This window comes from Aplosporella prunicola (genome assembly GCF_010093885.1).
Source record: "Aplosporella prunicola CBS 121167 unplaced genomic scaffold K452scaffold_14, whole genome shotgun sequence".
Taxonomy (NCBI): domain Eukaryota; kingdom Fungi; phylum Ascomycota; class Dothideomycetes; order Botryosphaeriales; family Aplosporellaceae; genus Aplosporella; species Aplosporella prunicola.
The window spans coordinates 949,027-961,675 of NW_022983542.1; the positions used below are offsets into that span (position 1 = coordinate 949,027).

General features: G+C 48.9%; 6 protein-coding genes across 6 annotated transcripts; 1 reads left to right on the forward strand and 5 right to left on the reverse strand.

The window, feature by feature from the left end:
• Window positions 1-1,987: 1,987 nt before the first annotated feature.
• Window positions 1,988-2,541, reverse strand: K452DRAFT_309274 (uncharacterized protein; the record flags this gene model as incomplete). The annotated part of the gene is made up of 2 exons (XM_033543237.1): window positions 1,988-2,193; window positions 2,250-2,541. 2 exons carry the CDS (start codon window positions 2,539-2,541, stop codon window positions 1,988-1,990), a joined length of 498 nt encoding a protein of 165 aa, XP_033397242.1.
• Window positions 2,542-3,216: 675 nt separating this feature from the next.
• Window positions 3,217-4,390, reverse strand: K452DRAFT_288221 (uncharacterized protein). Its single transcript, XM_033540610.1, has one exon. The coding sequence runs from the start codon at window positions 4,355-4,357 to the stop codon at window positions 3,281-3,283; it is 1,077 nt and encodes a 358-aa protein (XP_033397243.1). The 5' UTR covers window positions 4,358-4,390; the 3' UTR covers window positions 3,217-3,280.
• Window positions 4,391-4,746: 356 nt separating this feature from the next.
• K452DRAFT_228931 (uncharacterized protein) lies at window positions 4,747-6,188 on the reverse strand (the record flags this gene model as incomplete). The annotated part of the gene is made up of 4 exons (XM_033537004.1): window positions 4,747-4,855; window positions 4,925-5,699; window positions 5,755-6,010; window positions 6,069-6,188. The coding sequence occupies 4 exons, from the start codon at window positions 6,186-6,188 to the stop codon at window positions 4,747-4,749; spliced, it is 1,260 nt and encodes a 419-aa protein (XP_033397244.1).
• Window positions 6,189-6,381: 193 nt separating this feature from the next.
• On the reverse strand, window positions 6,382-9,117 carry K452DRAFT_40691 (uncharacterized protein). Its single transcript, XM_033546627.1, has 3 exons — window positions 7,942-9,117; window positions 6,806-7,890; window positions 6,382-6,744 (listed from the first exon to the last, which is right to left on the reverse strand). Exons 1-3 carry the CDS (start codon window positions 8,922-8,924, stop codon window positions 6,575-6,577), a joined length of 2,238 nt encoding a protein of 745 aa, XP_033397245.1. The 5' UTR covers window positions 8,925-9,117; the 3' UTR covers window positions 6,382-6,574.
• A 961-nt stretch (window positions 9,118-10,078) lies between these two features.
• Window positions 10,079-10,879, forward strand: K452DRAFT_228906 (uncharacterized protein; the record flags this gene model as incomplete). The annotated part of the gene is made up of 1 exon (XM_033537001.1): window positions 10,079-10,879. One exon carries the CDS (start codon window positions 10,079-10,081, stop codon window positions 10,877-10,879), a length of 801 nt encoding a protein of 266 aa, XP_033397246.1.
• A 292-nt stretch (window positions 10,880-11,171) lies between these two features.
• Window positions 11,172-12,293, reverse strand: K452DRAFT_228725 (uncharacterized protein; the record flags this gene model as incomplete). Its single annotated transcript, XM_033536982.1, has 1 exon — window positions 11,172-12,293. One exon carries the CDS (start codon window positions 12,291-12,293, stop codon window positions 11,172-11,174), a length of 1,122 nt encoding a protein of 373 aa, XP_033397247.1.
• Between the last annotated feature and the right edge of the window lie 356 nt (window positions 12,294-12,649).

The window sequence follows — 12,649 nt, forward strand, 5'->3', positions numbered from 1 at the left end:
TCTTAAGTGGGCTTATGTCAGCTATTGTTCTGCGTCCCGCACAGATTGTGTCGAGCTTTGATTTGCTACGAACTGACTTATATAAAGCCACGGTAATCCACTTCTAATCTATTTCCGTTAGTACAGTAGCTATCCTTGCGTAGGTCCGATTTTTATGCTGCCATTGCCACTTGCATGCATATCTTCATAAGTTCACACGCCGCAACCTTGTTGCTAGAATAATTACTTTGCCGATCTTAGTCCAGAAAGGTACTTGTTCATGCGCGTGACTGATAAAAACCCCTTGTTCCCCGACAATTGCGAGCGGGGAACAGTACTGATCCGTAAATCGCCAGTCTCAAAATGTTTTTGGTCTCCGGAAGCGCTTGCCCGACGGTCAGACTGTGCCATCATCAAAATTTCATTTGCCAGGACCTAAACGCTTGAGTAATGAAGCGCGCGCGTGATGTCATAACTGGTAACAGAGCCTTCAATGTATCTGTATACGGGCAACTAAACTCCTTTAAGAAACAAATATATTTCGGAACTCACCATGTGATTCCTGAATATCTCCGTATGGCGAGATGTTTCATCGACTTTTCCAAAAGCGAGTAGTGGCAAGTGGCACAAATCCCTGCTCTTCTGTCTTCCCTGTAGTAAAGGCAGCAATCATAATTCATAAAGCTGTTTATCCCCCACTGGTCCAGTTTTTTTATTTGCCCACGTACCGTCGCATGAATAAGAAACGACAGCTGTGACGCTTATATTTTGCGACTCTCTCGTTCTTCACGCCAAGATTATCTAGATTTTTCGGTTCGATTTTAACCCATCGGAAGACAACTGGCACGTTCCCTTCCCCTCTCGCCATGTGTTTAAGTGAGAGAGAGTTGTAAGTCAAAACATAATTTATTTGCTCTTATAGTTCTGTACTGACAATGACTTCGAACGCCCCAGATGGGTAGATGTTTCAAGAGAGAAAGCCCTCGCCAGCCGAAAAAGTTCACAGTCATTAATTACCGCGATCGAGCATCTGTTCACTGCCTCGGCTATGATGATCACAGCGTAGATGGTCAGCACGTTCTGGATCAAAAACCCCTTACCATTTTGTTCTCGGTATTGGATTCTTCTCGGCTGTACCGATGAATGCTTCTGGAGACCCAACGCTCTTATGGTTTTGGCCGCATGTATCGCCTACAGCTTGGCCGCTTCATGGTGGTACAATCAGCACATACGATGGCCTCATCTGAACATCACCATTCTCATAACATTTTTGGGTGGAGTATCGTTGTCTATGGCTTTGCAGGCTGATTGGGAACACATGTTGAGGAATACTTTGACCTGGAGCATATTCTCGGGGCTGATGGTTAGCGGTCTCATGGATCGTCAAAGGACTCGTTAGCTGACTAGTTGTTGTTTTTCCACGGATATTACAATTGGCTTCGGTTTCACTTTATGCACTTGCGTACTAAACAACATACCAACCATTTAAAAGATTGTTATGTGGTACGGAGAAGATGAAATTGATAATGATCACAGCTTGTCTCCAAACATGTCTTCGAGGCTGCCCAAAAGGTGCACGCTTTATCATGAACTGGAATATCCACAGGAGCACATTGATGTTCCGATGCGGAAAATGTTTTCCGCAGCGCATAAGGAGAATAGGGTGACCGTAACAGTAGTGAGTCTCGAAGGATATCCCTGGGTCTTCCAATCGCCTAGGGACTCCCCTTAGGTAAGCGGGTTAAGGATAGTTAGTGCTGGGGGTTTTAACTGCACTCTTGTTTGTTAGCACGAATAAATTTACATCCATCTATGCAACGGGTTATCATATCTCGCTCGTTTATATAGCGCAAATAGCCACTCTTTCAGAAGTCAGACCGAGTTCATTGTTCTTCTATGTAGTCGCATTGATAAGCTTCTTAAAAAGAACGGTTTCATACGATGCAAAAAGTAACAGCTTCTAAAAAAATGCTAATATAAGACGTTATAACATCATAAGATTCAGTATCTACTTAGACGGCGGCCTCTCAAGAGCGGCCCGCGTAATAGCAGTAATCTTGTAGGATCCAAACTTGACTCCGGTTTCTCCAAAACTATCCCCCTTGACAGAACCCGCTGCAAGATCGCAGCCATTTGGCATGTTCTGTATCTTGTGCCCCAACTTGCTTCCGTTCCAGAAGTTTGTCCACCAACCATAATCCTTCTCGGTGCAGTCTGAATTTTGTTAGTGCCTAATTTGTAGACTATGTAAGTATCGGATCGTAACTTACCATCATTCACGTACATATCCATTGTGAAGTAATGGAAGATGTCGTCATTGTAGTTGAACCGGAACTCCGGAGCATCCCCATCGATTTTAATGCACTTGCCCGTATCGGCCTGGGTGCCAGAGTGATCGACGTTGCCGCTTTTGCACGAATAGGATACGGACCAGTCACTGCCCTCTGGAATGTCCAACTGATAGCTGCGGCGTTCAATGTTGGGCGTTTGGCTGGGAGCGGCAACAGTGCTGGAGACAAAAGTGCTAAGGGCGGCAAAGATAACAAATGGCTTTCCGTACATGTTCTCGACTTGTGCTGGTGTTTGTTGAGGGAAGTAAATGAGAGTTGAATGCGAACTGCTGTCTGGCTATTAGAATCGGGAGTACTGATTCCTTATATACCATAGGAAGTCGAATATGCCAAGGCAAACTGTCAAGAAAAGGAACGGGGATCATGTTCCTACAGAGGGTTGAAACGAATAGATCAGTCTGTACTGCATAGTGTTGTCTGACACTCCCGTACTAGTGTCTTAAGCGTAAATACAATCTCGCCTCCCGCAAGCCTAAAGACGGTGGCGCTTAGTGGTTTCTTCAAGTACGTTTTGGTTCTAGACTCTTTTCGTAGATCAGGCTTCAGGTTGCGGCCCCCACGATTGGTTCTCAAATTTGGCCCCCATACCCCCTTGCGCATGCCTTAACGACATGTAAATCCTGTGCAAATCTGCGGAGAGGTCCTTGTCAAAATCCTTTGCTTCGGCTAGAGTTTCGAGAAGGAAGGAACGGCCCGCCTTACTGGAAACTCACACCACATTGCGGCCTGGGAGATCAGTCGCCTCATCAATGATCCAACCACCATCTGCATCGTGTTAAGGCACTTACACTACGGTCACTGTTTAGAAATAACGCAGGGCGTGCAGCTCCTACATGGCACTGTCACAACCAACGATCAGCAGTACGTCATAGAACATTCGAAATGCGACCTCCCTCTTAGACATTTCAGCGGCTGCAATCAAAACCGTTGGAAGATATTAGCAATACAGGCTATTTCGCATGTCCCATTATAGCATCGCATAAAGCCTCCAACCCAATCTTCCCTGGCCCTTCATCCAACATCCACAGCCACGGCTCAATTAGTTCCACCTCCATCAATACGAATTCTCCACTCTCACTTACGACTCCATCTACCCTTGCATACATCAGTTCATCATGTCCATCCTCCTTAAAACCTGTTTCTTTTTTCAATGACTTTTCCTTCTCCAACAACCACACCCAAAGCTTTTCCGCCACCAACCTTCCAGACTCGGGCACTCTTTCGTCATCTGCCGCCATAGGCTCCCATACACCCCCGAATGCCGAATTGATGCGAAACTCGTCATCACGCGGCCTCTTGCGAACAGCGTGAGTAAGGCGCCCATCGACGACAATCATGCTCCACTCACCCCCACTGCCGTCGCTCGCTGCGATACGTGGTAGGTACTCCTGCACCAAGAGTGCAGCGTCCGGTGCGGCAGAGGAATGCATTGCAGCAAGAGCATCGGCGTCAGCGGGAGTAAGAGCTAGCGGAGTTCGAACAAGGTGGGTTGCATAACCAGATGCGGCGACGGACGGCTTGAGAACAACGGGGATGGCTGGGGCTGCAGCAACGTAGGGGTCAGAGGCGAGGTGGCTCGCAAGGCCGAAGAGGTCGGTTGTAGAGAGAGGGAGAAACGTTGTGCGCGGGACGTGGAAGCCGGACGAGGAGAGGGCTTGAAGCTCGGCGAGATAAGTTTTGTTGGAATTCCAGGCAACGAGAGCGGAAGGGTTATAAACGCGGAGAGTCGGGGAGAGGTGCTGCGCAGCGGGGAGGGTGGAAGTAAGGAAGGTGGTGAAAGCCGGCATGTGACGGATGTAATCGTCGACGGCGAGAAACAAGATGTGAGAATAGGTGGAAGCGATGTATTCTGGCGTGAGACCAAGGTCTTGAAAGCTGCGCAGAGCAACGCTGGCACCTCGATGGCGAAGGGTTTTGAGTATGTCTTTCAAATAATCTTCCATTTTGCAGATATAGTTGTGCGCCTCCGACTCCGGAGTTGGAAGATTGGCCGTCACAAACAGAAGGGACGGAGTAATTGTATCCATGCTTAGAGAGGAACACTGTTGCTATACCGTGAAAGGTTCAGAAGATGAAGGTAAAATGATGAAAAAGCAGCGATTAGGCAGTAGCTTTTACGTTGATGCTCACGTGGCAGAGCTGCAGGCCTTACTAGATAGAGCTAGCGTATAGGGTTAGCAACTCCGCGGCCGTCGCTCCATCGATCAATCATCTAAGTCGCACGTAACCTTACGGAAGGTTTAACCCCGTCGACCAATCAACCAATCTCTTATGCGCTGGTGTAATCCAGTCTATACCCCAAAACAAGATTTTTATTTTATCGTAACAGGCTGCCAGCGAGGGAACCCATCCACGAGGAGTTCCTGGGCTAGGTCAAAGCGTTTATATCTGCTTAAATACCCCCGCTGCAGTAAATTTACCTCGGTGGGATCATCTTCAACCCCACAAAATCGTCAAAGACCTTGAAGATAGACTCTATAGAGTCAACGAATCCAAAGAAACCGAGCTTTCTCGCCTTTGTAGTACTGTATTTTAGAAAGAGTGGTGAGCTTTTGTTCAATATGGAGGTCAAGAAAGGGCACCGTCAACCTTACCTGTAAAGTATCGGATATGACATCGAGAGTGCCATGTCCGTGAACCCAAAGATCCTATCCACATCACCAAACTCCTTGTTGATCAATCCATGATTTTCGACGAGTTCTCTCCACGCCTTTTGTACTTCCGGTCTCTTCGCCCACTCTGTCAACGTAAACTTTGAGCGTTGCACAGCTGCTGGTCCGAAACCTCTAGGTGGAGGCTCATATGGTGTCATTGCCTCACTGAACTTTCCATTGACATCAGGACCTTCGTATGGCATGTCGAAGTGACCTGCGAATTTGGGCCAGAATTTTCCCCAGGTGAAGGCACTGTCGTCGCATACGTTGAAGCCTTCGTTAGATGCATCCTCGGTCAGGACGGCCCATTCAGAGAAATAGCCGTTCATCATGGCACTGGAGAGGGTTGTCGTTGTTTCCCATGCCTTGAGGTCGCTTGTGTACGTGAGTGGCTGGCCTAGGTGCTTTTGCACTGTGGCGTACACCGCAAGAGGATAGCATAGGTTCATGGCCGCATCTGGAGCACTTCCGGGAATCCATGAAGGTCGTGTAGTATTCCAAGATATCCCATGTTTGGCACAAAAGGTCTTGAGATAATCCTCTTGGTTGTAGTAGAAGTTTGGTTCGAGATCGATGCGCTTGTCGCTTTCTTCGTTGGGAACAGCCATGGGTCCGAGGTGAACGCCATAGTATTTCGTCCCAAATTGAAGAAGGATTCGCTTGGGCAAGGTATCCGCGATAGCAAGCCCCTCACAAAAGTTTCTGAGAAGTGATACTGCCCATTGTCAGTTGATTTTCGTTTCCCTGTCTCAATATGGATGATTACTCACTGTTGACATTCACCAACTCATCCGCGGCACTCCACATATGAGCATCATCTTGAGGCTTTGGTTGGATGTAGGCAAAGAAGAAGACGTAATCACATTTGAGACCCTTTTCCTTGAACTGCGTTCCAATTTCCTCAGGACTCTTCAAGAAATCCATTGAGATGAACTCGACTTGAGGCGGAAGCTCAAGGTAGGGGGGCCTTCGAGACAATGCATAAATCTTTTCCCAACGTTTTGGAGATTCGCACAAGACACGGAGCTAGTGTGAATGGTATGCATTAGCATGGTGTGGAACCGGCTGCTTGCGCTCATCTTACCATGTGTGTGCCTGAAATGCCATTGGCTCCAGTGACAACAGCTGTCAGGTTCTCTGTGTCTTCTGGAAAAATAGGTAATCCGTGATAAATATCCTTGGTTTGGATGAGATGAGTCGACATTTTGTCAATTGGAGGCTTCTAAAGGGTTTGACTCTTGAGTGTGTTGCCATTTATTCCGACGGAAAGCCATCCTTTAAAGCAGATATTTTGGTCAAAGCTTGCTAATCGATCGGCAGCTAAATACTCTGTGAGCTGATAATCTGTCAAACCTTTACCTTGTTAGTTGCAGTGATGATATGGCTGGCCCGGTGGGTAAACGATCCGCGCAACATGATTGGCTGAAAGTTCCACCGGAAGTTTTCTCGCTAACCAGGCTTAACTTCCACCGGAAGCAGGCAAAGCCATTACGCCGGAAGACCAACTTCCGTCACAGCCAGGCGGGATATACCGCCCAGCGATAACGACTAGTGTATGGAACATAAAATAAGGCAGTGCATGGAATTTCGTTAGACCAAATCCTGATCCCAAAGCCAAGCTTGACCGTAATTGTTTAGGTCACCAAAGTTGGTGCCCCGGTTGCCAGTGCTGAAGCAATCGAGTGAGAAAGAGCCTAAGGTAGAGTTTGCGTTCGATTGTTGTTGGTCGAAGTCCGGCCAATTGTTACAGTCGGTAATCACTAGACAGCGGTACAAATCAGTCCACGAGGTAGCATCACAAGAGGCAAATATAACATGTACCTTGTTGCACCGAACCGATTCCATACAGTAGATCTGTTTCTTGTAGATTTGTTTCCTGCAGAGTGATCTCATTGCTTGCATCTTGACCGCTGTGAAAATCCTTAGGTAACCGTGGTGCATTACTCAAGAAGTCTGAGTCCTCAAAGTTGGCAACCGATGGTTGGATAGTCGAGAAGATATTGGTATCCGGAGGTGGAGACGTAGCAGAGCGTTGTTGTAATGACTCGACACGAATTTCTGGTAAGCTTGCCTCCGCATCTGTTCCGAGAATACCATTCATCTCTCTCTTCAGAAGAAGCCGAATCAATTCTTCTATAATCTTTGCGCCTTGCGCTGAAAGCAGATTATTCCGCTTCATTGCATTGAAGTTGGCAAGTATGCGAGCTATTGCCTGCTTTGCCTCTTGCGCCAGTGTAGAAAGGGGACTCGAAAGGGCGAAAATGCTGAGAACAAGAGCGGCTGTTAATAGTCGGACGCTCATATATGCTGCGCCATGTGTTTTTCTTAGATCAGACACAGCCTTGTGGTTAATGTCGATTTTTGAGGACCGAATCGCCGATTCCCAGCATTGTTTTCTGCTGATTGCTACTTGCGAAGCTTTTTTGGCTACTGATTGAAGAGGATTATCCACTGAGAGGCGAGAGCGATGCAACAGAATCTGGATGTTGTCATACGCGAGCTGAAGCTCGAGAGCCTGAATATTGAACCGGTCAATGATGGCTGCTTCCTGTGTACCTGTATGCTGTATTGGACCTTTGTACTGGAGCTCCGGTGGTAGAGCTGAGTACCATTTGACCAATTCCTTGTGAGTTTCTTCCAGTCGTGTACCGATGATTTGCGCTTTTCCATCCACATATTTTGTTCGGACATATAGATCATCGATAATCGGTGTAGCAATTCTGTATAATTTGATCTTGTATCGGAAGTGTGAGAAGATATTGACGCGTTCGTGCGTTCCATCTTCCAAATCCTCCAAGGAGCGGTAGCGAGGATGACCTTCTGTGTCGTCCATGTTTTTAGGTATGCTGACTTCGTAGTCTAACTCCCGGATCATGTAAGGCCGTCCAAATGTGAATGAAGAGAAGCTTCCGGACTCGTCAATAATCTGTATTAATAATAGATTGGGACCAACATACCGGTCGAAAACATACAAAACCCACCAAGTTCTCGCCCATTCTGCTCTCTCAATTTGTGAAATGTTCTTCCACGAATGCTCTTTGTGCAGCCCGATAGCCTGTGCACACCGTACACCAGCGCCAAGGATAACGAAGGCTCGATTTGGTCTGCCATAACAAAGATAATAAGAGCTGAGGAGTACGCAGATCTGAACAGCTTCAATGCCGGACTCGTCCCATACTTCCAAAAGGCGTTCTTCAACAACTCGAAACAGCTTTGCTCCTAGTGCAATGCAATCTGGAACAGTTGTCGGGTCAACATATTTGGCACCGAGCGCAAGGACCAAGAAAAGTAGGATGATTTGATTTTTCTTTCGACTCGGATCTCTTTTGGAGAGTATCATCGGTTCATACTTAGCCCTGAAGGCTGATTCCTGGAAGAGGTCCAGAATGGAATGGACTTTAGTAAAATAGGCCTTAAGCAAATGACTAGAAATGCTGTGAGATGGCAGATCGATACTAAAAAGCCCGTATATTGGAGCTCCTTCTTCGCTGTTTGAAAATGGAAGCATAGTAGTTCCTCCAGGAATGGCGGATGTCTCATTGCTCAAATCTCGATGTCGGTCGTAAATGTCGACGATGCTATGCGTCAATCCGGTCGGTGATGCGCAAGGACGCACTTGCATAAATGTATTCGACGTCTGTTCAACTCCATGAAGCTGTTCGTCATGTTCTGCAGGGGTCTTTGGTCCAGAGTTTTGAGGCTGTATTGAGGTGCTGTTTTGGGCTGGCTGGCTTCTTATTCGGACGGGCTGCGGTATTGACGAGGTTCTTGTTCTTTTTCTTTGCTTTTTTCCAAGTTCAGAAATACATTCAATACCAGCTCTTGAACAAAGTGTACAAGGCCGATGGTCATCGCATTTCAGTTTCTGACGCTTGCACCGAACGCAAGCAGATCGTACTCGTTGCCGCTGCAGGTTTCGGTTGATGTGCGCTTCCTCCATTTTGAGGGCTGGGAACCGTGGAAAGGTGAGAGCCAGGGAGGTGAATGAAATCGGCCCGCCGAATGTTTGTCAGATACTTATCCTAACCATAGATAGTCTAGTGGGACATTAGAATGTTATCACGAGGCTCCCGCTTAGGACGTCTTCTTGATCGAATCAGCACCATTCATCCCCCAATCGATTCTCATGAAGCAACATTTTGACCTGGGCACAATGATCTCCAGTACTCGTAGGTTTTGGAATGCATTGCGGGAGAGGAATGGGTTGGGCACTAGCGAGGTGTGATGGTAAAGGAGCGACAAGAGACGGGAGTACAACCGCGGGAAAGTCCGGCAGCAACTGAAGTCAGAGAGGTGAAAGTGTGATCGAGGCAGATGATGGAGTAGATGACAAGCAAGAAGGCGATGCGAAGAGGCGGAGATAGGTGTGTTGTGGAAGACGGGAGATACTGTAATTGTTGCGGAGGGCGGAGTTTCCGCGACCGGCGACGACGACACAACATGCCCTCTTCAACAACACCATTGCATGCCCAACAGCCCCATTTTCTCGTCTTAAATCGCTCATCATGGTCGAGCAGGCAACAGAAGACTCCACCACTGACAGCAACGACCAGCGCCTCGCTTCTGACGTCGGAGAGGGTAGTGGGGTGGTTTGAAAAATTAGAGGACAGTCAAGACAAAAGCCAACACGGATGATAACAAGCAGCAGGTCACAAGCGCATGCTTCGTCGATTTTCGTCTATATTTAGACCACCCAATCCTGCAACTTTCTCACTTTCTGTACTCTAAGCTCACCCTCGTACATACCGCACCCGCACGTGGCAGCAACATCCGTCGCATTCCTTTCAACACCAGTACTGGTCTATCGTCTATCCCTGCCATTAAGAATCCTGTGTTGGGTCATTGTAGCCACTGAATTTCTCGTGCTGTCCTTATCAGGTTAAGTCGTGGCCCCCAATAAAAGCCACACTTACTCACGTGTGCCACTGTGCATGGGTTTAGAAGAAACCAACATTGTGGACCTTCAAGGCTGTTGCCTACTGGTGTGCGTCGCAGCCTAAATGCGAAGTTCAAAGTTGAATATTCTCTTCGATTGCCTCCCAATCCCCATCTACCTGCAACACCAGGTCAACACTCTCGACGAAATACTTAAAAATGCAGTTCGACGATAACGGCTGTCCAACAAGCAAAGACATCGTCTACTCGCCCTTCAAGCTGTGGACTTCCATTTGGCCAGATGGGTCGTCAGGCCTGTGCTGGAACTACGCGAGCTGTGTTTTCACTCAAGCCGACGAAAGTCGCAAACAGCAGTTCGCCGCCACCGCGCTTGTCATGGGCCTGCTTCCGGTCGCTCTCTTGGAAAACACCTGGCCGGACAATCGGGAAGTTGCGATCACGGGGAAGCTGCCCGTGGCAGTGGAAATTCTTGTCCGCACTCTCGGCCTCAAGCCTGTCGATGGTCACTCCGCCAGCTCACAGGCCAAACCTTCGGCGTCCGCCATCGCAACCTGGGCGTCGAACGCCAAACCGAACATTGTCATCCTGGTGACAGCCGCAAATTCACTTGCGCTTTGCGCTTGCTATGCCGTTCTCGTCATCCTCGAATATACTTCAAAACGGTCAGCCATCGGTTGCACCTACTTCGCCACCGTACTGTGCTGGTACATAGCTGCCCTTGTTCCGGCCAGTACTCATACCCTACTATCGAGGATTTCGAGCGGACAAGGCGTGGAGGAATTCTGGCTTTCTCAGATTGTCCGGGCCTTCCACAGCGGTGCGGGGGTACTCTTGTTTAGCTCCATAATGGCAGTGACCCCTATCGAACTTTTCACATGGGTTGTGGCTAGCTTTGTCACTTCGCTCTGCGGCAGGCTTCTGGCACTCTTCATCTGTATCCTGAGGGAGAAAATACGACCAAATGGTACGACGCGATACAGCCAAGTAACCCACATATAAGCAGCTTTCTCTTCCAGCCACGAAGATATTAAAGGACATTCGAAAGCTCTGATGCGTACGTTCGATAACATGATCATCTTGGAATCGGTTTTTGGATACAATATTTCACCAATTGAATCCAGTTTTCTTGGACAGAGAGTTATTTATTTCTGCCTTCAAAGAGTCTGATTGTCCACTTTTGAATACAGTAACAAATGTTTTCATAAAGACCTATATTATACAGCTGAAATTACTTGTCCATTAGCACGCAAACCTTTCTTCCGTGCTCTTATTACAACTTTCTAGAGGTGAGTTATTTTTCTTTTTTACCCTGCTGTTTCTTGTACTCTTCTATTGTTCTTCGAATGCCCTCGTGGAGTTCCACGAGTGGGGCATAACCCAGCCTCTCGCGCGCCTTGTCACACTTCAAAGTCCTAATCAAGTAAGTATATCCAACAGTCTCGACGCTCATGCCGGCCTCCTTCTTGTCCAGGGAGAACAGCCATACGCCCCACTCCGCCACAAATCCCATGATCAGGCCAACCCACAGCGGGATCTTGACGATATCTTTCTTGGGAACCGGCTTTCCCAGAGCGTCTGCAACAGCGAGCGTGAACCCCCAAAACGGCAGGCGTCCGAGGTTGGTGATGTTGATGGGCTCGCCCTCAACTCGACGGTCGGCCGGCAACGGCGGTTCATTGGCCGCGCGCAGCAGCGCCGATGCGGCCAGAAATAGCCCGTGAATGAGGTTGTCGATGTAGCAGAAGTCCCACTGGTTGGTGCCTTCGCCCAGCTGGAGGCGCGCGCGACCCGTTTCGACAACATTGATGATCTTGCTGATGAAGAGGTCGTTGCCGGGTCCGAAGAGCGTGCACGGTCGGATCGCGACGGTGAGCATGGTGCTTCCGTCCTTCGATGCGCTACTCCGATTGGCGGCGAGCACATCTTTCTCCGCGACAGCTTTGGTGACAGTGTATACACGCTTTTGGGCCGGAGGCTGCAGTACTGGAAGGTTCTCGTCGGCCTCGATGAGATGGGTGCGGTTGTCGTGCACCACGGATGACGAGGAGCAATGCACGAAGGCTTTGACGGTGCCTACGTCTCGCGCGGCGTCGAGCAGGTTACGTGTGCCGTCGACATTGACGCCCCACAGGATGCTGTGGTCACGAGCGAGAATTGGCGCGCAAGCAGCGTGAATGATGACTTGCGGGGGAGGATTGAGCGAGCGAATGAAGCTATGCAGCACCTTGGAGTCGGTGATGTCGACGCGGTGGTACGAAGCACCGGGCAAGGTGTTGGAAATGTCAATGTCAATGGCGGTGATGGCACACTCAGGCTGTGCTTTGATCAGGCCGGCGATGGCATGGTGGCCCACGAAACCGCAGCCGCCGGTGACCAGGACCGAGGCAAAAGGCTCATACTTTGTGCTTGCCATTGCGTGTTTGGCCAATACGCTGGGGACCGAGAATCTACTTATCCTCCGGGCCTGAGCTTTGCTATGTACAGATCGTTCCCGAAGGTGCCGATCGCGGCCGCGTAGACTGCAAGGGCCGGGGATGCGGGATGCTTGGAAACTGAGAGTGGGTCTCTTATCAAACGTCGCGGATACCCTTGACGCGCTAACTGGGAATGGTGTAGGTGATAGTTCGTCTAAACCGTGTCTTGACCATTTGCGCGTCCCTCCGCGCCGGATACAACCACGCCACCCTTTGTGGCGCTGTCGCGAGCGCTTGCAGTCGACCCTTGCCTGGAACTCTCCCTAGATACCAATGACACCACCGAGCTGTACAT